At 37.9% G+C, this 26,919-nt stretch overlaps 2 protein-coding genes and 1 long non-coding RNA gene across 11 annotated transcripts in view; 2 read left to right on the forward strand and 1 right to left on the reverse strand.

Annotated features, from left to right (window-relative positions):
- The window catches only part of tiam1a (TIAM Rac1 associated GEF 1a), a 70,628-nt gene extending 50,853 nt beyond the window's left edge, over positions 1 to 19,775 (forward strand). For all 4 annotated transcript variants that reach the window (XM_089126559.1, XM_089126557.1, XM_089126556.1 and 1 more), the window contains 14 exons: positions 1,165 to 1,377; positions 2,324 to 2,451; positions 12,666 to 12,893; positions 13,083 to 13,151; positions 13,248 to 13,373; positions 13,509 to 13,617; positions 13,865 to 14,044; positions 14,814 to 14,932; positions 15,061 to 15,169; positions 15,543 to 15,601; positions 15,905 to 16,001; positions 16,404 to 16,491; positions 17,602 to 17,774; positions 18,095 to 19,775. In XM_089126559.1, the coding sequence (XP_088982685.1) occupies positions 1,165 to 1,377; positions 2,324 to 2,451; positions 12,666 to 12,893; positions 13,083 to 13,151; positions 13,248 to 13,373; positions 13,509 to 13,617; positions 13,865 to 14,044; positions 14,814 to 14,932; positions 15,061 to 15,169; positions 15,543 to 15,601; positions 15,905 to 16,001; positions 16,404 to 16,491; positions 17,602 to 17,774; positions 18,095 to 18,621 (2,225 nt within the window). In that variant the 3' untranslated portion in view covers positions 18,622 to 19,775. The remainder of the gene's footprint in view (positions 1 to 1,164; positions 1,378 to 2,323; positions 2,452 to 12,665; positions 12,894 to 13,082; positions 13,152 to 13,247; positions 13,374 to 13,508; positions 13,618 to 13,864; positions 14,045 to 14,813; positions 14,933 to 15,060; positions 15,170 to 15,542; positions 15,602 to 15,904; positions 16,002 to 16,403; positions 16,492 to 17,601; positions 17,775 to 18,094) is intronic.
- LOC148969383 (uncharacterized) lies at positions 18,180 to 21,971 on the reverse strand. The gene is made up of 2 exons (XR_016149665.1): positions 20,591 to 21,971; positions 18,180 to 20,528 (listed from the first exon to the last, which is right to left on the reverse strand). It is a non-coding gene; the product is annotated as an uncharacterized LOC148969383 (long non-coding RNA).
- A 1,897-nt stretch (positions 21,972 to 23,868) lies between these two features.
- The window catches only part of grik1a (glutamate receptor, ionotropic, kainate 1a), a 45,281-nt gene continuing 42,230 nt past the window's right edge, over positions 23,869 to 26,919 (forward strand). For 4 of the 6 annotated variants that reach the window (XM_039667531.2, XM_039667535.2, XM_039667532.2 and 1 more), the window contains exon 1: positions 23,869 to 24,550. In XM_039667531.2, the coding sequence (XP_039523465.2) occupies positions 24,439 to 24,550 (112 nt within the window). In that variant the 5' untranslated portion in view covers positions 23,869 to 24,438. The remainder of the gene's footprint in view (positions 24,551 to 26,919) is intronic. The other 2 variants (XM_039667534.2, XM_089126522.1) reach the window with 1 other exon arrangement.

The raw sequence follows: 26,919 nt of genomic DNA on the forward strand, positions 1-26,919 counted from the left end.
ATTTGGTGGTCGGTCTTAATGCAAGTTTACAACCGGCAAGTCGGTCGGACTAAAAGGAAAAAAAAAAAAAATTGGATCAGTCCTAATTTTAAAGGGTCGGTCGGGTTATGGCAAACAAGAGTGTTTTTAAGGATGGCCTAAACCAGCGTAATGCTGGTCTTAGCTTGTTTAAGATAGTCGTCCATCCTCCTGACCCATTAGGTTTTCAGCTGGTTTAGCTGAAAATTGCCCCAAACCTAAGCTTAGACTAGCAAGTTAGGTATAAGGCTGGTTTAAAAAAAAAATTCAGCAGGGTTTTGTTTCAGTATCGTTAGTGATTCTACCCGGAAGGCCTTGCAAAAGTGGTAGTGTACAAAACAATGCTTGTCTGGATGAATAGTAAGGCAGATGGATGTAAATACAAGTGGACAGTGTCTAGTGTCCCAACAAAGAATTGGCTCATCAGGACCATGTGCTGTCCAAACTGAATTTAGTGTGTGTGCGTGTATTGGTGTGTGTGAAATACACACAGACAAACTTGCTGGAGGTAATACTCAAATTCAGGACAGTTTGGATGCACAGCACTGGGGGCGCTTGTTGATGACATCACCCCAACATTCATCATCACTCTATTGCCTGAGGCAGAGCCAAGCCATCCAATGAAAAACCTTTATTACAGCTGACATTTTGCTTCATGTAAAACTGGGTCACACTTCAGGCAGTGTGTGCATGCATGCATGTGTGTAAATCCATACAGCATTCATAAAAGCTCAGAAACAGAGGGGCAAATTCAGCTCCAGAAAGAGTTGGGAGGCTGGCCATGGACATCGATAATCAATTAAAGTGGCAAACCTGCCTAAAGAGTGTTAACTGAGCTATTTGAGGCTAATTGAGCAGCTGTATTGGTAATTGATAATTAAGGAAGGGGGATGAGCAGACACGTTTTCTCCCTTTGTTCTCATCCTGTTTTGTACAACACACACAGCAAATCTAACATGGTTATATGAATAATTAACTTGTTGCATTAATAATTAACCTCTTTGCATATCTGTAAAAAGGACTTTTTAAGTGTTTTAAGAGGAATTCATGAATATTTTTGTCTGCATCTGTGTTTGAGTGATGTTACAAAATTTTGAGGGGGTTACAAACTTGATTTCAATTTTGTTAAACGTTGTGTGTGCTCAGGTCTGCGAGCAGGCGATGAGATTCTGAAACTGAACAGTAAGCCGGCGAGCGCTTTGGAGCTGGCAGACATGCAGGCTGCGTTTTCTCTGCCCTCTCTCACCCTGACTGTCAGCACGCTGCCCGCTACCGATCCACACCAGCTGTGCCAGCTGCCTCCCCGACGATCGGACGGGGCGCAGGACCTCTGCACTGACATCTTTTCCCAGAGTCAGGGTAAATCTCTTCACCACGGTCTTAATTTTTTTTTTTTCATATATTTCCAATAGTAGATGAGGCATTACTCCACCTTGTAAGTCATTCTGAAATCATAAAAATCAGCACTAGAATTTGACCGTGCATCGACATACTGTACTACTAGTTATACGTTACCATTTAAAAGTTGGTGGTCAGTGAGATTGACTGCATTTATTTATAAAAAATAAAAACAGTTAAACAGTACTAATGAGAAATATTGTCTGAAATTTAAAATACCTTTTCTATTTTAATACATTTTAAAATTGTATGTATTCATGTGATGGAAAAGCTGAATTTTCAGTATTATTTTAGTATCATTCATGTACAGTTTTTGTTAATATTTTGTTTGTTAATATTGATAATTAGATTTTATTTTCTCATTTCCTATTTTAATGTTTTAGTATTTTTTTGGGGGCATTTTATATATATATAAGCTTTAGTTGTTTTACTTCAACTTAACTAAACAAAAATGAGAGATGTTGTTTTGGCAAGTAGTTGGAATAAAATAAGTTTGTTAATTTCAAGTAATGAAAATGTTTTTGTGGTTCTAGTTAACAATAGTAACCCTGCTTCAGTGTCATATGATCCTCCAGAAATCATTCTAGTGAGCTGATTTGGTGCTCAAGAAAGGTTTTTTTATTGTCGATGATGGAAACAGTTGTGCTGCTTAATAGCTTTCTGGAAACCTTGATATGTTTTTGATGAAGAGAAAGCCCTTGAGATCCACCATTAGCTCCAGTCCTAATCAAACACGCCTGTATATGCTAATCAAGGTCCTCAGGATTTCCGGAAAGCTACAGGCAGATGAGTCTGATCAGGGTTGAAAAGTGAAACTCTGCAGTAAAGTGGATTTCGAGGGCCAGAGTTCCCCATCCCAGGTCTTGTTGCTCACCCAGTCCCTGTCTGTGTTCATTGCTCCCCATAGAGGACATCCTAGATGAAGGTCTTGGCCTGGTTCTGCACAGCCCTGATGACACTATGGAGGACAGGGTAAACCTAATGGCAGAGAGCCCCGCCGACAGCCTGGAGGATGAAGTAGACTCGGCACACAAGGTTAGAGACTTCCTGCCATGTAGATTCATCAAAAATGAATCTGGCTGTTTTGTACTAGACTGAGCTTTTTGTTTTGATTAAGAGAGCATGTCATCCCAGTTTCTTTTGTGTCTGGATCATTATGTTTTTACGTTATGTGGCCTTTGCTGTTAAATACAGACTCTATTTTCTGATATGATGGGTGTCATCTGGAGTCAGAGGCTGACTGAAATCAGATGGCTGGTTAAGAGCTTTGTGTCATGTGATCTAAGAAGTGACCTTTGATATCAGAGACTGCAGCAGATGGGGAGACAGGTTGTCTTGCCTTGCGGATCTTCACACGTACACACACTCATACTCTCACACTGAGTGTTAGTGATGACATTGTCCACTTGATTGAGGTCAAGATCAGAGATGATGGTGTAACCACTTACACAAGGATGGATAAAACTTGTCAACACATACTCGTACTCAAAGATCCAAAAGTCTGTGACCACTAATGAATGTGACCCTTATCATAGACTGCAAAGCCACATTTCTATAGGGTCTGTTCACCCTAAAGCCATTCTAGGTGTATATGACTTTCTTCTTTCAGCCAAACACAGAGTTATATTAAATATCTTGGCTCTTCCAATCTTTATAATGGGAGTAAATAGCAACTGAGATTTTGAAGCCCAAAAAAGCGCATTCATTGAATTGAGCTGGGCAACAAACTCAAGCTCCTCTTCTATTATATCGAAATCCACAAACATTTAACTTGAAATATTTTCATTTTAGACTTCTTTTTCATCAGCATTGTTTTGATTTGCTCGATCCTCTGCACTTCTGCGTTCATCAAAACGTCATGCGTCAGGTCAGAGGTCACTCTTCGGTCCGGAACTTAACTCGTGTATGGCCATTACCGGAAGCCAGTTATTATAGTTTATAAAGTTAAATATCTTTTTTTTTTTTTACCAAAACGCTTCGCTTCGATTCGCTTCCAAAGGCCTTTATTAAGTTGTATGGATAATATATACTATATATATATATATACAGTATATATATATATATATATATATATATATATATATGAAGAGTTCAGATGCAAAAGCCTCTAAGTGCCATTTCAAATTTTCTTATAAAATGATCATTTTTATCAAGCTTAGATATTCAAGTTCAGTAATTTCACTTGAATGACAATTAATAGGTAATCTTCATTGCAATTTAAGTAAAATTACTGAATTTAAAATATACAAGCTTGATAAAAATGATCATTCTAGAAGAAAATTTCAAATGGCACTTAGAGGCTTTTGCATCTGAACTCTTCATATATATATATATGAAGAGTTCAGATGCAAAAGCCTCTAAATGCCATTTGAAATTTTCTTCTAAAATGACCATTTTTATCAAGCTTGTATATTTAAGTTCAGTAATTTCACTTAAATGGCAATGAAGATTACCTATTAATTGTCATTTAAGTGAAATTACTGAACTTGAATATATAAGCTTGATAAAAATGATCATTTTAGAAGAAAATTTCAAATGGCATTTAGAGGCTTTTGCATCTGAACTCTTCATATATATATATGTGTGTGTGTGTGTGTGTATATATATATATATATATATATATATATATATATATATATATATGTACTGTATATATGTATGCATGTATGTGTTTGTTGCAGTTTCTGTTCACCACTATAAAACTATTACGATTTCTGCTTCTGAGACCCTCGGAAATGTGAAAAGGGTCCATTGATCTTTTTTGTAGTTTTATATTATTATATAATCACAAATATTCTTATCAGCTGAACAATTTGAGTGTCCATCTTTTTATTCAATAACATTAGCACTCGAGCTGCATGAACCCAAGTTTGTGTAAAACCTGATGATCATGTGATCTGAAAATGACCCAAAGAGCATCTTGTTCTTCAGCGGATGAACAACTGACCATTTGTACGACGTCTCACACAATCAAAGTCACAAATTGGCTCAATTAGTGATCTAGAAATAGTCTAGAATCTTACATCGTTATACATCACCTTTCTTTTGCTTTTATTTCTAGGGTTAAATTGAATTGAGTCCCAGATTTTCAATGTGGTCTCAGAGGTTTGGATTCCACTGTATACAAAAACACACTCTGCAATTTCCACTTCACACTGCAATGTTTTTCTCAGTGTAAATGTTATGAAGTCTTTCTCAGGATTGATTCGTCTCTCTCATGACAGTGCAAACTTTCTTATTTTCCCTTCTGTGTTCCCTCTGTAGGTTAGTGTGATTTATTTTTCTCTAAACGTCTTCTTTTTCTCTTTCTCTCTCTCTCTTCTGCTCTCTGTGTCCTTGTCTGTCACACCGACACTGCCAGGCGGCCATAGTCTCTCTGCCCTGTTCTCCAGCACACCATCTGTTGCAGAAACACATTTAGCCCTAATAATTCACCCACGACAACACCACATTCTGTCAGACCGTGTGTTTGTCTTGTCCCATTCCCCTCTATCCCACCCAAGTGTTGTGTTGTTGAATAAGTTAGTAGGAAATGAGTTTTGTGCTGGTAACTGACATTTTGGCACATGAAGTCACATGACCACACCAAATAGACTGTCATGAATGCTCTTTTAAGACACTGTCAAACCGGGGAAGGGAGTCTAATTCTGGTTTACTGCTTCTCGCTCAGTTGTGTTAATGGTTCTCGCACACGCACATGTGATGCAAAAGGAACGTTGTACTAAAATAGTTTTTGTTAAATCGCCTGAAATAAGGTCTGTGGTTAACAAAGCCTCTAAATATTTTCACGTTTTGAGCTATGACATAGAACACTCAGTTGTTTTTTTTTAAACTTTATTGTGTCTTTTTGTATTTTTAAAAAACGTAAAATAGGCTTAATATATTAATATATAAATATTAATATTTATATATTTATTTTTATAAAATTTATATTTATATATTTATATTTTTATATTTATTTATATTAACTTAATATATAAATTTTGGATTAACTTAAATTTAAGATTATCTTAATGCTCAGCATGATGATTATGTAAGTGTCACAACTCTGTTAAACACAGATCTTACTTTTTGCGATTTTCCAAAAGTCTATGGGGAAAATGCATAGCTTTTCGATCGAGGGAAACCATGCGCCGCTGACTTTTGAGTTGTCCTACAAAGTGACGTCATCACTTCGGCACTCGATTGAGCTCCACTCTATGCTACCTTCTGGAAATCATTTTACACAATGAAATCAGATAATGCGCGCTAATATAATATGACGATGTAAGAGCATCAAGGTGGCGCCCGCGCCATCAGTCAATGGATAGCCGTGATTCTATATGGGCTTCAGGCAATCGCCACACTTACTATGACGCATAATTTTACACGTGTAATGCAGCCAAACCTTGGAGCGTTTTGTCCTCGGCATCTTCATAAATCGTTAAACGTTCCGGGAATCTCCCGCATATTGATAACGGCTCCCTGACGCCCACAAATTAGTTAAAATCTCCCGGAATCTAGAGCGAGTGAGCAAGAGCGCGCATGCGAGACAGATCAGACTGTGCTCCAAACCGTATAGTGCACGCACGAGGGAGAGAGCGAGAGACTTTGTACTTTGAGCGAGATGATGTTTGTGCGCATCATGACACAGAAACTCAGGCACCGAAATTTTCATTCTTATTCGCCGGAACCGGTTCCCTATTGGCAACCACGTTTCGGTACCCAACCCTATCCATAATGCATCCATCTGCGTATTCAGTACGGTCGTCCAAGCAGCAGGCTCCTGATTGGTGAACGCGGCACGAATTTGACACCAAAGTTCAGATTTTTCAATTCGGGTGGCAGGAGCGAATTCGCGTCAAACGCGTGAATGCACAAATAGCACTAACTAAATCATTCGCGCATAACGCGCCAGACACTCAATTTGCGCGCAAAATTGATGCGCGAATGAGGCGTATTCACGTCTACCGTGCCATGCTCTACACCTCATTCGCGCCGCAGGAATTTTTTTACGCGCGTAACGCGTCTTTGCATTGACTTAACATTGAAATCATTCGTGCCCAGTGTGAACGTACCATTACACTTCCTCCTATAATGACATAAATTAATGATTTTTGCGTCATTGTAGGAGGAAATAAAAAGGTTAAATAGCGGATTTCTCTCGTCTCAGGGGAAAATGAGAGTGTTGCACGACCATTCAATTGTATTACTGTATTTCTAACAATGGAAATCTTAAGGGAATCCAAAAATACAGTGCAAACAGTGTAGCCTGATTCCCGAACAAGCTCTTGATTCACTTCTTTAAACAGATACCGTGCAACTAGTATGGTCAGATTCCTGAACAAAATTCCACGCCCCAAACATGAGGACATGCCGATGTAATTTTAATTCAAATGCCAAACCTACTAAACGATTTATTAAAAAAATTAGTAGGTTTTTATAGGGCAAGAAAATCTCATTTACCCCTTTGGAATATCCTGAAAATGATTATATGTTTGTGTGTTCCTTAAACCAACTGAAAGCATCAAAGGAAAACAGAATTAATATCTCTATTCAGACATTAATTTGACCAAGTTTGCACATTTTCTCTCTATTCAGTTTTTGAGTTCTTAAAAGCACAACTGAAAGCTTTCTCTCTGTTGTTTTGTATTTGAATTTGGTTTTGACAGAAAGAGAGAAGCTGATTCAGCTGGGCATAATTTATGAGCTTCATTTTCTCTCATTCTCTCTCTTCCCATATTAATCACACGGTCGGTTATCGTTATTATCTCACGTCACTTATGTTTTCTTTTCTCGCTTTGAGACGAGGGTGAAAGAGAGGGGGACATCTCCTTTAATTAGCTCTGCATTCTAATTGCTTGATTATGCACATCGATTCGAATCGCTTAACGCTGATAAATTATGGAGAAACCCGCCGGAGGAAACAGACAACCTAGAAGACAAAGGACAGGAGGACTTCATTATTTTTCCAAGCTCGATAATGACTGCATGTATCTCACAGAGGGTGGTTCAACATCCTGCTAGACCCAAAGAAGTTCTTCCCCTGCCAGTCTCTAGACTTATCTACAATGCAAGTTCAGCCAGCCGAGCGGCTCTGCCCTGGAGTTATCACTCTGGAGAGAAATACGAATGCATGTTCATGGATTTGGGCTGTTAACTCTCTAAATATTGACTTTTCACATCAGTGTGTGTGTGTGTGTGTGTGTGTGTGTGTGTGTGAAGGAGAGAAGGTTTGTACTGCAGGATTCTTTTAATCGTGATTGGTTTGAGGATGCACATGATGTGGAGCTCCATGCTTGTTACAACATGCATCCCATGAAATCTCCTGGATTTGCATGTTTTGCCAGTCATAAATGTTCTGAGGTGCTGCAAAGCCCTTAAGCTTGTGTGTAAGGTGAGTTGTGAGAGAAAGAGAGAGAAATTGGATAAGCGGAGGTGTTTCTTGACTTGGGCATGCAAACCAATGCTGTTCTGCCATTAAAGCAGAGCTGTACTTTCATATTTGAGCCCATGAGCTTCAGTAGCACGCATGCTAAACAAGTCTGAAATGTTTGCTTTTACATTTATAGGTTACAATTAAAATGCAGTGATGTTTAGATAACCATGGATATAATTCCTCCCACAGTTTTGAAAAGTGAAAGCTCCTTCAAGACATTGAACATTTGTGCAGTTGAGAAGTCTCTTTCAGAGCCTGATAAGGGCATTTCTCTGCTTTCCAGAGAAGAAAACAACCCTCTTCCTGACGTCTATGAGTCCATGCGTTGATGAGATGAGTTAACAAGCCAATAAAGGGAGAAAGACAGTATGTTTTTCCTTTTTACATAATTTAGTGGTAAAAAACATAACTATATTTGAATACTATATTTATTTGCTTGGTGGGTTTTGGTTCTTTTGCTGTTGTACGCTATAAGGAGCTTTTAAAATCATTTAGAGGCGCTAACTGTAATGTGGTCTAGACCTGCCTGGAACTACTGCCAAGTGTTTGAACGTATGATGAACGAATTTCTTGAAACATGAACAAATCTTTTTTCGTGTCATTTGGTTCATTCAATGAACGAAATGAATGAATTGACTCGGGAAAAGATTTGTTCATTTTGATGAACGAGTTCGAACAGGAGAGTCACGAACCCGCATCACAGAAAAGAGCAAGGTGACCATTTGAGCTTATAAAACTATTTATTTATTTATTTATTAAATGGGCGATCGTTTCGCTTGATAAGGCCCTTATTCATCGTCTGGAATCGTTTAAAGCCCTTGAACCGTTTGGTTGCCAGTAAAGTTCATTATATGGAGAAAAATCCTGGAATGTTTTTTATCAAAAACCTTCATTTCTTTTCGACTGAAGAAAGAATGATATGGATATCTTGGATGACATTGGGGGTGAGTAAATTATCAGCAAAAGTTTTTTTTTTAAGTGAACTGCTCCTTTAAGTGTCATTCAGACATTTTTAATGCAAATATGACATTGTTTGAGATGTCTTTGTAATGACACCTTGACATAAACCAATACATCATAACCTGTCAGTGTCTTTGTCATGACAACTTGACATTACTACATCACAACCAGTCATAAACATGACATAGCAGATGAATGATCAAACTTAAGAAACCACCTAGCTTTATTGGTTAAAATTACATTAAATTGTCATGTGATAGGTTTTAAAATTGGCTCTCATAAAGCCATTATAACTTTTTAATGACAAATTCAATTAGTTGATGTCAATGTCAAAGCCAACCACATGACAGTTTAACTTAATTTTGTCAAGTTGACACTGACAGGTTATCATGTTATGGTTTATGTCAAGATGTCATAACAAAGACATCTTAAACAATGTCATATTTGCATTCAAAATGTCATTATTGAGCAAAAGACACTTAATGACAGTTTGTATAAACCTTACTTCATATTCAAGACATATGTCATGTCATGGTTATGAAGGTGTCATGTCGTCTTATACACACCCCTTCAAGTAAAGTGTTACCATTTGTACTTATTGTGTGCGTGTGTAAAATGTTATACACACACACACAGTAGAAAATGATAGGAAACGTTTAAGGAAAAAGGGGAGGATTTTAGAGTAGAACATGTTTCAAGCCAGTTTGAACTTGCATAAACATTTGAGATCAACACATCAAGGACCTGTCCACTGCGCCACAGTTTGGTTGTTCTTTTCTATACTCTCAACACAAAGACAAACATTGCGCCACACCTGTCCTCTTTGTTCTTGGCATGTTGACGTTTTCACCTGAGAAAGCTGTGCTTTTCCCAGCTGTGTTATGATGTGATGCTTGTTGTGTCCCAGTGTTCCCCTCCCCTTCTGTCATCTTCATCCTGTTGCAGACAAGATTATTATTTTCTCTCTCTCTTGTTCTCTCTCTGTGTGTGTGTGTGTTTACTGTGCCACCACAGCTGTCAGATCCCCATTCCATCCATCCGGCTAGAAACCAGCTCAGACAAGCAGAGACGTAGGGAGAAATTCTAGGAAAGGAGGGAGGAGGCTGTGTTGGACAGGGAAGCTATCGTGGCATGTAGAGTTGGTAGTGGAGAAGACTCATTCGCTGTATCTGTTTCTGGTCGGAGAAGCCCCGTCCTCGCTCTCATGGTCTGGTAGTGACACGTTTTTGCATTCAAAGATAAGCCTGAGGTTGAGGCGCTTCCTGTGTTTTATTACGGGTCGCCCTGCTGTGACTTCTGTGAACTTTGAGAATGTCTGTGCTGTGGAGATACAGGAGCTCCAAACGTTCTTCAGAGTCCATCTATGACATGCTGCAATTGGTGAGCCTGAGTGTGTTTGCTTTTGTGTGTGTGTGATATGTAGCATTACGTAACAGTTCATGGGCTCCATTTTCGAACACACTGTGTGTATTCTGTTAGATTTAGCGGCTTAGTATGTTACTGTACGTGTAGATGTAGAATGTTCCATAGGAGAATTTAAGCTTTTAAACTGGGATGTTCTGGGCTAGATACACCTTGTGTTCTATAAAACATCCAATTACCTTATAAAATAGTAGATTTGTACTGTAGCAACACAAAAAACTGTATGTGTTTTGGTAGTATGTTTGTAGCATGTACATGTTTTAGCATAAGGCGCAGTGGCGGGTGAATTTTTTTTTTTACCAAGCCAGTCTTTGCAAAGTTATATCTAATCTTTCAAATCATGTCATGACTAGCTGAAAAGGAATTTCCAATTGCGTTTGGTTTTTGTGTGAAAAGACATGAGGTAGCTAACTAACCAAAGCACTCTTTACATAGAACAGATTCTAAACATAGGAGTTGTAACTGTTGAGCATAAACAAATTCATCCACCTGGAAAACTAGTCCCTCTTTAAAGGAGTATTAAAAAAAAACATTTTACAGCTCATGTAGCATTCTTTTGTACAAAAAAAAAATCATATGAGTGCTTTGGAGAAATATATAAATCTTAAAATATGTCAGTGCCATTGTTTTGTCTCAGGATACACACCATTAATGTTTTTCTTTAAGGCATGTTCATAAAAGCAACTTAAATGTCCCATTTATTTATCTTAAATAAATAGTCTTAATTAAGGCTTAATCTAAACCCTGCCTGTGAAACCAGGCCTAACATCTCTCCCTTAAACCTACTGGAATTGCCACATTTACTGTCGTTGGGCAAATTTCTGTTTTTACAAATTTAGCAATGAGGCAAAGTTCCTTGCGCAGATTTGCCAATGGGTTTGCAACCTTGACCAACAGAAATCGGTAACGCTTCCTTTTACAGTCCAGTTTCCCATGTAAATACTATGTACTTATTTTAGTAACTACAATTACTGGGTCTCTGCTTGTGAGCGGTGCTTCATTACTACACTAATCACAATGGATCTTTTTTGTGCTTGTAGAATTTCACCGAAATTTCACTAGTATGATCGGACCTTTACATCGGTGACGTGTAACCAGAAAATCTTCAGCCTAGACAAGTAGTTACAACTCAGAGTGATTTAGATCTTTACAGCTTTTGTCCCTAAAGACTGTAATTGTAGGTGCATTACTGTACATGTTTTTTGATGTTGTGTTCACAGAACAAGAGTCCATTTTCTGTTAACCGACAAATCTTGTAAATAAAGCCCGGAAAAAAAACGATAGAGCTCCATATCTCCCTACATTACTCTACCTCTCTCCTGGCTGTCCAAGCTGGTTAAGGCATGCTGGGGTGTGTAGGCTTTTTGTCAGTCCGTCACTGTGTGTTTATCAGAGAGGAACTCATTCAGCTGGAAGCCCCATCTGTTCTCTGTTCCTCCTGTCTTCGTGAATCTGTTCCACCTCTTCCTGAACATCACCCTGAACATGAGCTCTTGCAGCTTTAAACTTCATCCTGTGACATACGAGATGTGACACTGGTTGAAGATCTTTTGGAACGAAATCTGTCTTTTTGGACATGGTTTGTGTCGTTTGAGTGGATGTTAAGAGCTTTCTTTCAGGTATTTGGAAGCTTTGATGATGTGTATTAATATCTATTGTGTAATTTTTCTCTGTGACTGTTGGACAAGGGGAAGAGTGAGATTTGAGTTAGTTGAATGAGAGAGTGAAAGAGTTGAGTGAATGAGTTGAATGGCTCAGGGCAGTGTGCGGCCTACTCTTTGTTGACATGCTCTTTGATGGAAAATCTGTCCACTGCCAGATTTCCCAAAGAGACAAACTGTTCAGTACTAAATTACAGATCTGTCCTTTCAGAGATCTGGCACAGAAGTGTCTGTGCAGTAAACAACTTTAAGAGGGTCTAATTGCACTTTACGCAAGCGTTCATAAGGCATAATGTGCCTTGTCTTTGGAGTAAAGCCAGAAACTTGCTGAATTTGTTAGTTTTGGAACTGGAAATGCTTCTGCCTGACTTTTAAATGCTCCGGATACCCGTGTAAGTGTGTCCCTGTTGCTGGTGAACATTTTAGAGTTTTTTTTTTGTTTTGCATATTTGGAAAAAAAAAGTTTTCGTTACATTTCTTGCATTGTGGTTAAATGTTTTGTGCTAAATATATTATAATATTTGTAGTAATTGTATTGTATATAATATTATGTATTTATGTGTTTAGATTTTTTTTCACTCATATGCTTCTTTTAAACGTATTTAATTCTGTTACAATTAGTCTTTTAAAACCATGTTTTGCTATTTGCTCTACCTAATTTAAATGGACAAAATGGAAATGTCTGAAACTGGATTTATCAATAGATATGTCTTTTTTTTTTTCCTTTTTTTTTTAAGTGCTATTTTAGTTGTTTCTGGTGTTTCAATTGAAATCGTTTCCCTCCACAGAGTACGGAGCAGGTGACCGCTTTCTGCCGCAACCTTCATGACATGAATTCCACCGAGGGTCCCGTTTTCTGTTCCTCGTCTTCCTCCACATCTTCCTCCTCTTCATCATGTGTGCCCAGCCCCATCACACCCATGCCTGTTCTCTTCACCCCCCGCCAGCTCTCCGATGCTTATAAACTCCGTAAAGTCATCAGTGAGCTGGTGGACACTGAGAGGACCTATGTTAAGGTCAGTATCTTCTGCTGTGCTTTCAAAGCATGGTGTGTTTCTATTTTAAAATAGAAACAGCTATTTTCTATTTTAGCTATTTTCTGTTTCTATTTTAAAATAGAAACAGCCCTGAATGTCCATAAAAGTCACTCCTGATTGGTAAAAGCTGCACTGAACCAAATCGTGAAAAAGTCTGTCTCTCTACAGGACCTGAACATTTTGATAGAGCGCTACCTGAACCCCCTGCAGAAGCAAAGCTTCCTTTCTCAGGATGAGGTGAGATATTATAGATATTCTAAAATAACTGATCAATATTATCATCTTCTAAAAGTGTTATTGGTATTGGCTTTAAGATTATCTTTATATTCCTAGCTGGATGTGCTTTTTGGAAACTTGGCGGAGATGGTGGAATTCCAAGTGGAGTTTCTGAAAACTCTGGAAGATGGAACCAGATTAGTTCCAGATTTAGACAAACTGGAGAGAGTGGATCAGTTCAAGGTGCATTTATATTAGTCTGAGTAGATGCTTAACATGATAGCACACCAAAACAAGCTCACTATCTACTAATTGTACATGCTATCTACGAATGTGAAACTTTCTTTGTTTTCTAATTCATTCTCTTCTAACTTCCAGAAAGTTCTGTTTTCTCTTGGCGGATCCTTCCTGTACTATGCGGACCGTTTTAAAATCTACAGTGCATTTTGTGCCAGCCACACAAAGGTCCCCAAGGTCCTTACCAAAGGTAACACCACTGCACTCTCAGAGACTGGTTCACTACATTTAGCACTGATTTTAAAGGACAAGAAAGCCTTTAGATCCTTGAGGTATCTTGTCATTTCAGTGTCATGTTCAATGACTGGATAGTTTAAGTAAATTCCCTGAGGCACCAAAGCTTTTTCACTGATGTATGTGAATGTAGATGGTTCAGTGGCTCAAGTTTTAAAGACAATGAAAGACTGACTAATATTTTCTCCAATCATTTGTTGCAGCTAAAACAGACCCGGTGTTCAAGGCGTTCCTGGCTGAGAGGAACCCCAGGCAGCAGCATTCCTCCACGCTTGAGTCCTACCTGATCAAACCCATTCAGAGAGTCCTAAAATACCCACTACTCCTGAGGGAGCTTCACTCTCTCACCGACCCAGACAGCGAGGAACACTACCACCTGGATGGTAAATATGAAGATTCAGATACTTACTATACTAGCTAATGTCAGACCACGAATGGATCACAAATGGATCTATAGAGTAATATGATGAGCAAGAAAAATCACAAAAAACAGGATTTCGCTTGCTCTTTTCAAATGTGCTTGCTCTTCCCAGTATCAATGCGTAGCGAGTGCAAACTATACTGGCTTCTATGTGTAAATAAATATTAGCTTATCAGTAGAGATTTAATAGAAATATTAATAAAACCATACCATAACTTGCATTTGGGAAAGCAACATGCAGCAACCGTCTTCCCAAACTTGTAATGATAAGCACTTATAAACCGGCTGTTGTCAACAAAAGGAAAGCTTTGATGGATCCCTATAAATATTATTGTTGTAATTTTACAGTTGTACAGTTTTAATTTATTACAGTGAAATATTTACTATTTTATGCTACTGGTACTACTACTACTACTACTAGCTATTCTGGCATATCAATTTTGCATTCTTATACCTTTTTTAAATCACATTTTAAGATTTATGCCCCCAAAATCTTGAGCCCTGCCAATCAGAATAGAGATAATTTGCGTATATTCGTAAAGCTACTGTAACAAAAGAGCCAGTGTAATTCTAAATTCGAAAATAGTCCTGAACCTTTACCAACTGTAAAGCAAAATGTTAAATGTGGCAAAAGATTCAGATGAATCCAGTCCCAACTGGACTTTGTAGCTTGCAACTCTCTCTATAATTGACTTAAGGTGCAGTTTACTGAGTCTCTTTTCTTTTCGTAGTTGCTATGAAAGCCATGAACAAAGTGGCCAGTCACATAAATGAGATGCAGAAGATTCACGAGGAGTATGGAGCGGTTTTTGACCAACTCATCAGTGAGCAGAGCTCTGAGAAGAAAGAGGTACCATCGAGTGTCCCTTAGGAAGCTTCAACAATTCGTTTATTGCCACCACCAAATGTCATGAAAACGTCACCTAACTCGCTAAAAGTGAGTAGATTTGGCTTTACAGCTGTTTACTTGCCTCCTAGGTTGCTGATCTGTCAATGGGTGACCTCTTGCTACACGACACTGTGGTCTGGATCAACCCACCCTCTTCTCTCATGAAGGGGAAGAGAGACACAGAGCTGGCTGCGTTCGGTGAGTGCTCGCAAAGCGCTTTTTCCCCAAATAGAATGCTGTTCTCTTATTCATTAGTCTGTTCCCTACAGTAATAGTTTCCTACATCAGTAAAGGCCAGCTGCGTCTTTGGGCACAATGGCATTAGAGGAACCACCTTGTCCTGTGGCTCTTAAGGCATTAAAGATGCATTTATACAGGCTGAGACATTTTAGAAGAAGAAACCGTTCAGATTCTTTAAAAATGGGTCATTTTGCCATTGAAGTTGGCGGTTTCACCAGGTCACGTTTTACTACGACTATTCTGAAAAGAGCCCCAAGCTTCTCTATTGTGAATGTTTGTATGGTTTTGTGTGTCTTGTATTAATGTTTTATTTCTTTTTTTTCTCTTTCAGTTTTCAAAACGGCGGTTGTTTTTGTGTATAAAGACTGCTCCAAGCACAAGAAAAAAATTGTAAGTGCTTTTTCCCTTTCTTCATTATTCATTAATGGAGATGTGACATAGGCTTGCAGAGCTAAGTTTAAGTGCTCGTGGACTAGCGCTTTTAAGAGGTGTAGTTTTTGTTTTATTGAAGGGCACATTGTTGAGAGAGCGCCCTTATCTTGTAATTGATTAATTTCTGCTGTCACTTCGGCTTATTTCACATGGCTAAAAAATCTGTGACCATGGACTCATCATCATCCTTTCACTTGTTTGTGATATTATAAGTCTATAATGTGGTTTGGAGAATATATCACTCCTGTTATTTTGTCTCAGGGTGGATCTCACAGAGCGTCAGTCCTTGATGAGCGAGACCCGTTTCGTTTTAGACACATGATCTCTACAGACGCTCTCCAAGTTCGCAACCTCCCAAGTATGTTTTGGTCTACTAGTCTTTTTCTTTTCCCACAGACCTATTGAGAATTGTGTGGTTTATTACAGTAGCTTCAAGCTGTAGCACAGTGCGAGTAATGCATTTTACATCCCATGAACCCTGATGAGCTTAGTAAAGTCTGCTTTTTGGGCTTAGGCCAGAATGTTGCTATTCCCTATTGATGGTGGATAGTCAAAGGTCATCCTACAGGAACTTGGGGTCTGCACTCTTGTTCATTGTCCCAGGGTCTGTGTCTTCCATGAGGTTCATTAACCCTGTCCTGATCTCATGGGTTTTTCAATGTTTTTCATTGTACTACTACTACCATTGAAGAGGTTTTTATGGGCTTTCCCACAGTCCTTTTGCCAGCATACATTAAACCTGATGTTTCTTTTATCTTAGATTCAGAGGGATCTGCATTGTGTGAGGTTGTTCACTTGAGGTCGGAATCTGAAGGTAGACCCGAGAGGACCTTCCACATCTGCTGCAGGTTAGATGAAGTCCAGAACGCCATGCACACCTAAGCCCTTAAAACTGCCAGATAGACTTCAAACTAAAGCAAAGAAAAACTAAACGCACAAGGAACTTAGTTCACCCAAAAATAAAAATTCTGTCATCAATTACTCATGTTGTTCCAAACCTGAAGACTTTCTTTGAAACACAAATGAAGATTTTTTTTTTATTTTAGGAGTCAAAATTGTGTAATCTGACACAGTGAATATCGTAATCTGAACCGAGGCATAAGACTAGAATAAACTTCACCTTGTTATTTTTGAAGCAAAGTTTTGGGTTAGTGGATTTTCAAAGGAGAAACATTCATTAAAAATATCTTAATTTGTGTTTCAAAGATGAACTGAAGTCTTACAGGTTTGGAATGACATATGATGAGATTTATTTTGGTACTATCCCCTTAATAATGATCTCATTGCTCTAGTCCTTTAACTCAAAGGTATTTCTAAGAGAGATAATGTGTAATCTTTGTGTAAAATAGGACTTACAGGCCAATCTAAATAAAAAAAGAACTATAATGGCGCCAAAAAAGCATTTGGACACTCTTAAAAATGTTTAAATATCTATGCATTGATTAGACAACAAAAAATATCCAACCATGTGGCATCTTATAACAAATGTTGCTGGAGCTTTATTGAGACATTTAATTTTAAAACAGTCTCAAACTTTTTTTGTGTGAAATTTGATTTGAAAAATGTGTGTGCTATCTGTCTTTAAATAAAATAATTGCAATTTGATAGTACTTCAATGCAATAGAATTCATACATTTAAGTGTAGCTTAGAGGGATAGTTCACCCAAAATTTAAAACTGTAATCCTTTTCTCACCCTCATGTTGTTCCAAACCTGTACAAGTTTCTTTCTGAACTCAAAAGATGATATTTAGAAGAATGTTGGTTAACCAAACAGTTGATGGACCCCATTGACTTTCAATATTTTTTTCATACTATGGAAGTCAGTGGGGTCCATCAACTGTTCAGGTGAATAATTAATTATACTTTATTTTCATTCTTTTGGGGCCACTGTAAATTGTTTAAAACTGTATATTTCCATTCCTCTGTAAAATATCTTAATTTGTTGTTGTTTGTTTAGCTCTCCAGAGAGTAAAAAAGACTTCCTAAAGACAGTTCATTCCATCCTGAGGGAAAAACAACGACGTCAGTTAATGAAGACAGAGAGTTTACCTCCAAATCAGCAGTATATTCCCTTTGGAGGGAAACGGCTTTGTGCACTAAAGGGTTCACGACCGGCCATAAACAGAGCGGGTAGGTTTCGGATGTCTGACGCAAAGTGAACATTGATTACTTTTCTCTGCAACACTTTCCTTCTCTCTGCTCATCTTCCTATATCCCTGCTAACTCTCCCACAATATCGCTCTGTCTTTCTCTCGCTAACATGATTAAAGCCGCAGTTTTGTCTCAGGCTTTAGGGTGAGCTGATTATTACATAACAAATTTAAATCCTAGTGTCCACCAGATGATATTGCTGTTTTTTTTCTTTCCTTTTTTTTAAAAAACCCCCCCCAAACATCTACTGAATAAAATAACTAGTTGGCATTCACTCTCTCTTTACTGTTTATCTGCAGTTTCAGACCCATCTCGAACTCTCGGCCGCCGGAAGCTGATCCGTAATCGTTTCACCATAGACACAGGTGTGATTTTTGATGACGGCTCATCCCAAGACTTGTCACCCATCACCCCGACCCCGACAGACTTCCCGCTGTCATCTTCACTCCAGAAACTCCAGCAGCCCATCCAGGACACAGACCGCTGGGTGGAGGACCAGTTTGACCTGCAGCACTACGAAAACCAGAATGACGTGAAGGAGACGGACATCCTCAGCGACGACGACGAGTACTGCCAGTCCGTCCGGGCCCCTTCCTCTGATCCGAGCCTGGAGGAATCCTTCGAGGCCCTTTCGGTGGAAGGAGATGAAGTCAAGGATCCTAACTCACTCTCTGAGGACAAATCTCCCAAATCCCAAGCCCCCCCAAAGTTGACCCTCCTGAGAAAGCAGTGCGCAGTGGAGGGTGTCGCTTCCGAGAGGGACTGTGAGGTTATTTGGGTTCGCAGGGACGATTTTAAAAACAGCTGCAACAGTGACATCTTCTGAGCGGAGAGAGAATACGCGAACTGTGAACTTGTGCAAGAATAAGGCAGATACCTGCTGAGTCCAAGCCTTATACAGACACGATGCACTGACAATCCTACTGACTAGCCAGAACTGAAAAACTTGCACCACAAAAACTTCTTGAGATGCTTCAAACCACTCCACCCTTAACACAGGCTTACTGTCATTTGAATCCAGTTTCATTCAAAGACGCCAACTGTACAGCCAATGTATTTATAGAGGCTTCATACTGACATACAACAGGCAGCTACATGTTCTTTTAGTTGAACTTTTATTTTTGTTGTCGTTTTGTATTAAAGGCAAGATCGTGGTCGATCTGATCAGTTGTACTTCATATCCTCTTTTTTTTTTTTAATCAGGGATTTGTGATTTAACGCTTCGTATAACTTCGCTAGTTCTTTGTATGGCTATACGCAGGTGATTTTGTTGAACGTGGCAATATCCCCTGGAACAACAGTTTCGACTAGCTGTTGATTGCCGTTCCTGTTACAAACCCAACAGTTCCTCGCTTGCTGTCTTTGTTCCCTTTTATTTATAGGTCACCAGCAACCCAGTATTAAAGATCACTGTTCACCGAACATGCAGAGAAATGTTCTTCTACTTGAATAATTAAGTAAGAACTGCAATAAGATAAGATTTGTTTTTCGGTTATGAAATCAAACTACCCATAGTCCTCCATCTATGGGCTTTGGTGTGCTTGTAAATTCAACAGCCAGACATTATAATGTGAAGCACCCCAACAAAACTGTTAAATGTAGCAGATTTGTCCTGTTCATACTTGGCGAAAATGAGATTTTAAAGAGTTGTTTATGGTGTTTTGTACAATGATACAACAGAGGAACACGTTAAACCCTGCACGTGTATTTTAAACACACAATGAGACGCCCATCCACGTGAAATGCAATCACTGCACCTTCAGCCATGACTATTTAAGAGAAAAGTGTAAAAACTCCTTGCTTTTACCCTCTGCCTTTTTGAGACTGTGTATGTTCATACTGTGGAAATAATTATCCTAAAATAAATTTTCCTAATTTATATTTGTAGTTTTATCCAAATAACTTTGTATGTGGTCAGTACTTTTGTCAACACGGTACCCATTTGCGGGGTTTTAAATAAAGTTTGGTGTGGTTTTTAAACACAGTGGCTTGTCTTGTTAAATAAAAGAAAAGGGAGAATTTTTCTTCAAAAGCAGATAACTACAACTGAAAAGGCTTTCGGTGGTGTTCTGAAATCGTACTTCCTTGTGAAAATTTTACTTGGTTAATTCAGTGGAGGCTGCAACCTGATTGGTCCCTATCATAGACAGTAAACTTCAAAGGACCAGAAGGTGGCAGTGATGCCCTGCGAAATGTTTCCCCTCATGGATATACGTCTAGGACATATAATGGCCATTACACACAATAAAAGAATATGAAAACACCCAATATACATAAACACCTCAAATAATACTATCAAATGACTTCACTTAATAAATATATTTCTTATAAACAAACAAAAGAAAAGCAAGAAAAAGTCCTTGGAGTTCCCCCGGAGAAGAAACGGGAATGGTTGTGGCCCGATCATCGGAACCATATATATACGTCCAATGTTTCCACTCGAACCCCTTTTGATGGTGCACCAGCTCACTCAGACGTATGTATCAAACAAACAAACAAAAAGAACGGTAAGAATAAACTTAAACTAAACGTTAAAGAGTGTGCGCACTTAACTCCAAGCGAAAATTTAAATAAAGTTTATTAAACCATAATAATGTTGTTGTGTATTCTTTACTGTAAACAAATTCCATTAAATAAAAACTCAAACTGACCTGACCCAGGCTCACCAACATCCGCCACAGTCACGTAGACGGGTCTTAACAGCTTTTAGTTACAGCGTTCAGGAACCGTTAGCTATGAAGTAAATTAATATTGTTATTACTGGTAGAGTTACAGGGTACCGGATATTTTCTCACCGTTTCCCAACATGCACAGTTCTTCTTTCTGATCGCATGAACGTTACGAAACAACAGTTGCTGTCATAAATCAGCCGCTCATGAACCTTGCCATTGCCGCCAATTGTCCACTTTGTTTTAAAATATCTTTTACTTTTCTTTTTTTTCATCCTCATCTTTTTGTTGGTTGTTTGTTTCAGCTGTCCTCTTTACCCCCGTAATTCGCCGCCACATTTTAGTTTTGAAAAGAAAGAAGTCTAACTTAACGCAATTGTGGACTTCGTTGAAATGTAAAAATCCTAATAAATCACTCAATTCTCATTGGCTATCAGCCAATGTGGCAGGTAGATTGACAGTGTTGCCTGCCAATATCAACATTCACCCGCATTTGGCAGGTGGTCGCGTGTTCATTTCAGGCCCTGGTCTAAAGGCTATACTTTTCACGAAGGCCTATTATTTAAAGGGACCCACTTTATATACTATAAGAGACATTTCTCAAAACTTGGGTCATGTTTCTTTCTCAAAACTCTTCACATAATTCTCCCAACCAACTTTCAGCTTGGCACAGCAGTTAATTTCACATTCTAAATGCACTAAAACTACCAAAACATTTCCTATGTCTCAAATCAACTCATTCTTCTAACACTAGCAAAGATTGTCATCCAACAAACATACTTTGTCAATCATTAAACACAGAATGACACTCACTCTACTAAAGCACAGCAGTATCAGTCCATGTTTACATTACAGTACAAAATCATTCCTACAAGGTCCACTTTTGTATAGATTGTAATGAAATTATAAGACTCACACTAGGTATTCAGTTTTATTGAATTGCTTTGATATTATTTGATTTTTCTTTTTAGATATTTGGAATATATACTGTATTTCAATATCATATTACTGTCTTGTTCATTTTTGTGTTGTGCTAGGTTTTGAAAGAATATCTAAACAAGTCCAATTTGGCCTGTGTAGTACATAAAGTTTTGGCGATGTTTGTGTATAAGTGAGAGAAGAATCCATGTAAATTGAAAGATGCCATCATTGAATGCATTTTGTGCCAAATCAATGATAAATTATCCACAGTTTAGCCCACATAAACGGATGCTGTGATCACTGTGAAAAGTTCAACTGAAACTGAAATTAATCATCTGATACAATACATTTGTGTACATGTTTTTAAATTGTACTTACATTTGTAATATACTGCAGCAGATAGATGGCTGCCATTCTTGTTGTTAGTGTATTTTAGGTCATTGTTTAATTATTAGTGACACTGTGTTTGTTGGATGACAATCTTATAGTGTTATAGAAGAATGAGTTGATTTGAGACATAAATGAAGTGTTTTGGTGTGTTTTGTGTGAAATGAACTGCTGTGCCAACCTGAGAGGTGTTTAAGAGAACTGTGTGAAGGGTTTTGGAAAAGAATTACTTAAGTATTGAGATATGTGTCCTAATTATTATAAAAAAACGAATTCTAATGCATTTCTATTCTTTCCACACAATGCTGCCGACTAGTCAATTATGATGAATAACAAATTATAAATCTGTCAATAAATGCAACTATTTGAAATGCTCCAGAATTGAAACTGAAATTCTACTTTATGACTTCTCTCCTACCTGCCACAGCTGACCATCAATATTAAGAAATCATGGATGAGTTGTTGAATCACACAGATGAAACATTTATCATCCGAAGGATAGGAAGAATCCTGTGTTCATATAGTAGCTTTAATAGTCTGCTTCTTTTGGCTTTGTCTGTGTAGCCGTGATCATAGGAATACCGAGGTGGAAACTGCCTGTACGCTCTGAATCATGTGCAGAATATGAAGGACTATGGACTAAAATGTTCTTTTAGACATAATGCCAGTTCATTAACATGCAAAGCCTATTTAGATCCAGCCCTGTGGTCAGCTCTACTTCATAACACTCTCTTTGGTTCTGGCTGCGGCTGCATGGGTCAGTTCACTCAGTGCACCTGTCCCGAAAGTGCCAGGTGTTGCCTGGTTGGAGCGGCCTGTTTCACTCACTGCTCTCATCCCTGTGTCCTGGACGGCACTCAGCATCTTCCATGCCGATCATGGTCTGAGCTCCATTCGGTTCCACATGGGGGAGGCTCTGTTTGTAGGCTGGCTGGCCTTGTGTTTGCTATGCATTGCTGGGCTGTTGCAGTGTTGTTCTGGCCCCCTCGGCAGGGCAGGACAGGAGAAGAAACCACCATTGGACTCATGTTTAGCTCAGCCAGCATAGACTCTCATGGAAATGCATGAATTAGTGAATTGTTAAAATGGATGAGTTGGTAACAGTAGCCTTTTTTAAAGGGATAGTTCACCAAAACTTTAATTTATGTCATCATTTACTTACCCTCATGCTGTTCCAAAACCTGTATGAGTTTTTTTCTTCTGTTGAACACAAAATAAGATATTATAAATAATGTTGGTAACCAGACAGTTGACCGCACCCATTGAATTCTATATTATTATGTTTTCCTATAGGCTAGACAATGTGTGCCATTAACTCTCTAGAGAACCAATATTCTTTTTAATTTAATATCTTCTTTTGTGTTCAACAGAAGAAATAAACCTATACAGGTTTGGAACAACATGAGGTTGAGTAAGTAATGTCAACATTTTCTTTTTTGGGTGAACCATCCCTTTAATTAAACATTGTCTTTTTGAATTCACTACATAAGGAAAATAAAGACTGAAAGTATAGAATAATGTGTACCACAAAAATCAAGACTTCACATCCTAATGAGGTTTGATTTCATGTTTAATTATTATGTTTAATTTAGTCAAATAACATTAATCTACAGATTCTTCCTTTGCCAGGCATATTGGCTAGGATTTGGCCAACAGGTGGCGTTGCTTCACCATTTGGCAAAAAGAAAGTCAGCTTTTGGTCCAATTCAATTTACCGAATCGGTTCGTTTCAATGAACAAGACCAACTTCAAGTCATTCAAGTGTTTCCAGGTGTATTACGTTTGATTTTTGATGATTATCACTACGTTTTCACAATGTAGGCCTAGATTATGTCAAATGTGATTACTGTTCCAACATTTTAGTTAGTAATAGGCGAACAATATTGTAATGTGTGTGGAAATATTACAATATTATTACTAGAATGTCATTATTATTATTATTATTATTATTAATAAGATCCTAATAGTAATAATACATATTTTTTTACTTAGCATGTGTTCCATTTTTTTTTTTTTTTTTTGCTCCTAAACAAGTCATCCCTTTTTGTCGAGTGTTCTACAAACGGTTGTCGAATCGTTTGGACTGAGTCCATTACATCAAGAATCGGTTCAAAACATTTCGTGCGAACAAAACATCGTCACTAATTCCGAGGACTCTCCTTTTTTTTAAACATGAAGCGAATGAGAGCAACTATTTAAGTTCCCATGACAGCATTCAGCTCACTTTACCTCAAACAGCTAGTCTCAATGTGGCTATTTGGAGTCGAAAAGAATTTAAGACCCTGGAAAAAAGTATGTGCAGACTTAAACAAGAAGATAACACCGTGAATAAAGCCAAAACGCTGAACAGATTTTGCTTTAATCCTGCGTCTGGATCATGTGTCTGCCATTGGCACGCGCACTTTACTATCCTCGCAATGCGCGTGCGGTGTGCTACAAGTATCTGAAGCGATGAACGGTGGATATCAGCACAAAATCTTACCTGAAATATCTTGAAGACTCTATTACATCGTGGATTTTCCGGTAAAGGATGATAATGTGTTGTTTTTGAGGCAATAACTGGCTTTTTCAAGGAGCTGTTTCCATTGCGCGCGATGGGAGGTGAATGGTTGATGAGCGCGCGCTATGATTCCCTGAATCCAGTTTTATGACATGAAGTTTTTTTTATGTTTACCAATTTTGATTACAAAGCCATGGATACGCGCAAAAGACTGTTATTTTTCCTTTTTTACTTGATGTCAAAGTTTTACCTTAGTGACCAGCAGGTCATACGAATCGGTAAGTGATTGTCTATCATGTCACGTTCATTGTTGTAACTTTGTCACCTGCAGTTAGCACCTTGTTAATTCATAAACTTTAGGTGTTCGGCATCGTGGGTCTTTTTTGTCACGTCACTGCTTAATCGACTTGTAAAAGTGTTTTGCTATCGCATGTTTCAAAATATCTTCTATTTATTTTTGTGACCTCTAAAGGTATTGATCAGCTGTTGTATCTGCTAATGCATAAGTTATAGAAATAGTTACGTATTCATTGAAATTGTCAACATTGTCATATATAGCTGCTATAACAAAGTTTTGTTCCAGAACTCACGTTAAAACTTTTTGGGATTAAATTGGATGAAATAACTAACAAAGGTAGGTTTCTTAAAGTCATTTGCTCTGCATGTGATGGCCTTTCCTGACATAAGAAGTGTCGTTGACGGGCCATCTTGAAAGTATTATGTTTAATATTAAACCATCAGCATCATCATCAGTAAAATGTGATTTGAGAGATGATCACTGTCTGCCCTCTATGTGTTATTGAGATTAAGCCTGCTGTAGTCACACAGAGAACAGTAATGTATGATTATGGCTGCTGTCTGACTTTGGCATCACAGTAAATCCCCAAAGCAGTTTTAACAACCTACATTAATCCTCTTTCCTACCCAAGACTTGATTTGATGCTCCTCTCCAAAAGATGGGACTTCAGTTGAAACAGAAAGCTTGGCATATTGCTTCTGTTGGATAGATTGTAAAACAAAGCTGGAAATTATATATATATATATATATATATATATATATACAGTTCTGGAAAAATTGAGATACCACTGCAAAATTAGCAGTTTCTCTGTATTTAATATTTATTTGTGTGTTTAAGTAAAAATATTTTTATATATTATTTTTTAACTACTGACAACATTTCTTCCAAATTTCAAGTAAAAACATATGAAGGATGCCTGACTCAAGCCACATACATACAAGGTTATCCTGGTAGAACAAAATTGCTCCCTTCTGCTCATACAAAAGTCCCCAACTCAAAGGATTGTTTTTTTCTCACGGGACAATGCTCCAAGTTGCCACACAGCCCAGGTCAATAAAAGTGTAGATGGAGAGCCACCAGACTAAGACCATATCATGGGGCCAGCCCAATCTCCACACCTGAACCCCACTGAAAACCTCTGGAATGTGATCAAGAGAAAAATGGAAGGTCACAAGCCATCAAACAAAGCCAAGCTGCTTGAATATTTGTGCCAGGTAGCATAAAGTTACCAAACAGCAAACTGGTAGAGCATGCAAAGACACATGAAAGCTGTGATTGTAAATCAGGGTTTAAAGGAGAACTCCGGCGCAAAATGAACCTTTGTCTATACATTGGTACCTAGTCAACTGTTCTCTGTTCTCTGAGATTTGTTTTCATGATAATCGAATGTAAAGAGTTTATCTCTAAAAACTGTTTAGATTATAATGCTAGTATATGGGGGCATGTAATAAGTAAAAATAAATTTTTACTTATTACATTTTACTTATAAATCTCTCGTTAAGTCGAACCATGAACAACGTGCCAAGTGAACTTCTGAACTGAATGAACAGCGTTCGCGGTTCGACTTGTTGAGACTGTTTTCCAAAGATGGCTCCTGCCTGTATTCACGAAGTGGACTGTCTTTATAAAATATCTTCTTATTAAACTGTCTGTGCACTTACAAACTGTCTGTGCACTTTGTTATCCCGAACTTTGACCATCCTTATGTTATTGTGTTAGTGTGGGGCTATTTTGAGCCTTGTTAGTGGTATTAATTAGCGATTTCTTTTTACTTATTACATGCCCCCATATACCAGCGTTATACGCTAAACAGTTTTTAGGATAAAACTCATTACATTCGATTGTCATGAAAACAAATCTCAGAGAACGGTCGACTACCAATGTGTTATATTAGACCAAAGGTTCATTTTGCAGAGTTCTCCTTTAAATCAAATATTAATTTCTTAAGTTAAGACATTAGTATTGTGTTGTTTAAAAACATGGCATCTTTTTTGTGATTTAAACCAGTTGCCATTTTCTGTTTTGTCTTAAAATTTGGAAGAAATGTTGTCAGTAGTTAATAGAACAAAACAAAAATGTAGATTTTACTCAAACACATACATACATAGTATTATTAATTTATTAAATTAATTATTATTTTCTTAAAGTTATTATTCATTTTTAGATAACAGTCTTTTCAAACTGTAGTCTGATATAGGCACAGCACTGGACCATTTACAATTAATTAGTTAAAACAACAGGTTTACAAACACGTTATCTTTCTGTATGCCAACCTACACTGTTGATGTTAAAAAAAAGCATGCATCATCCATCCACCCATATATAAACTACAATGAAATGATCTCAAT

This window comes from Pimephales promelas, chromosome 23 (assembly GCF_988280905.1).
Source record: "Pimephales promelas chromosome 23, fPimPro1.hap1.1, whole genome shotgun sequence".
Classification (NCBI taxonomy): Eukaryota; Metazoa; Chordata; class Actinopteri; order Cypriniformes; family Leuciscidae; genus Pimephales; species Pimephales promelas.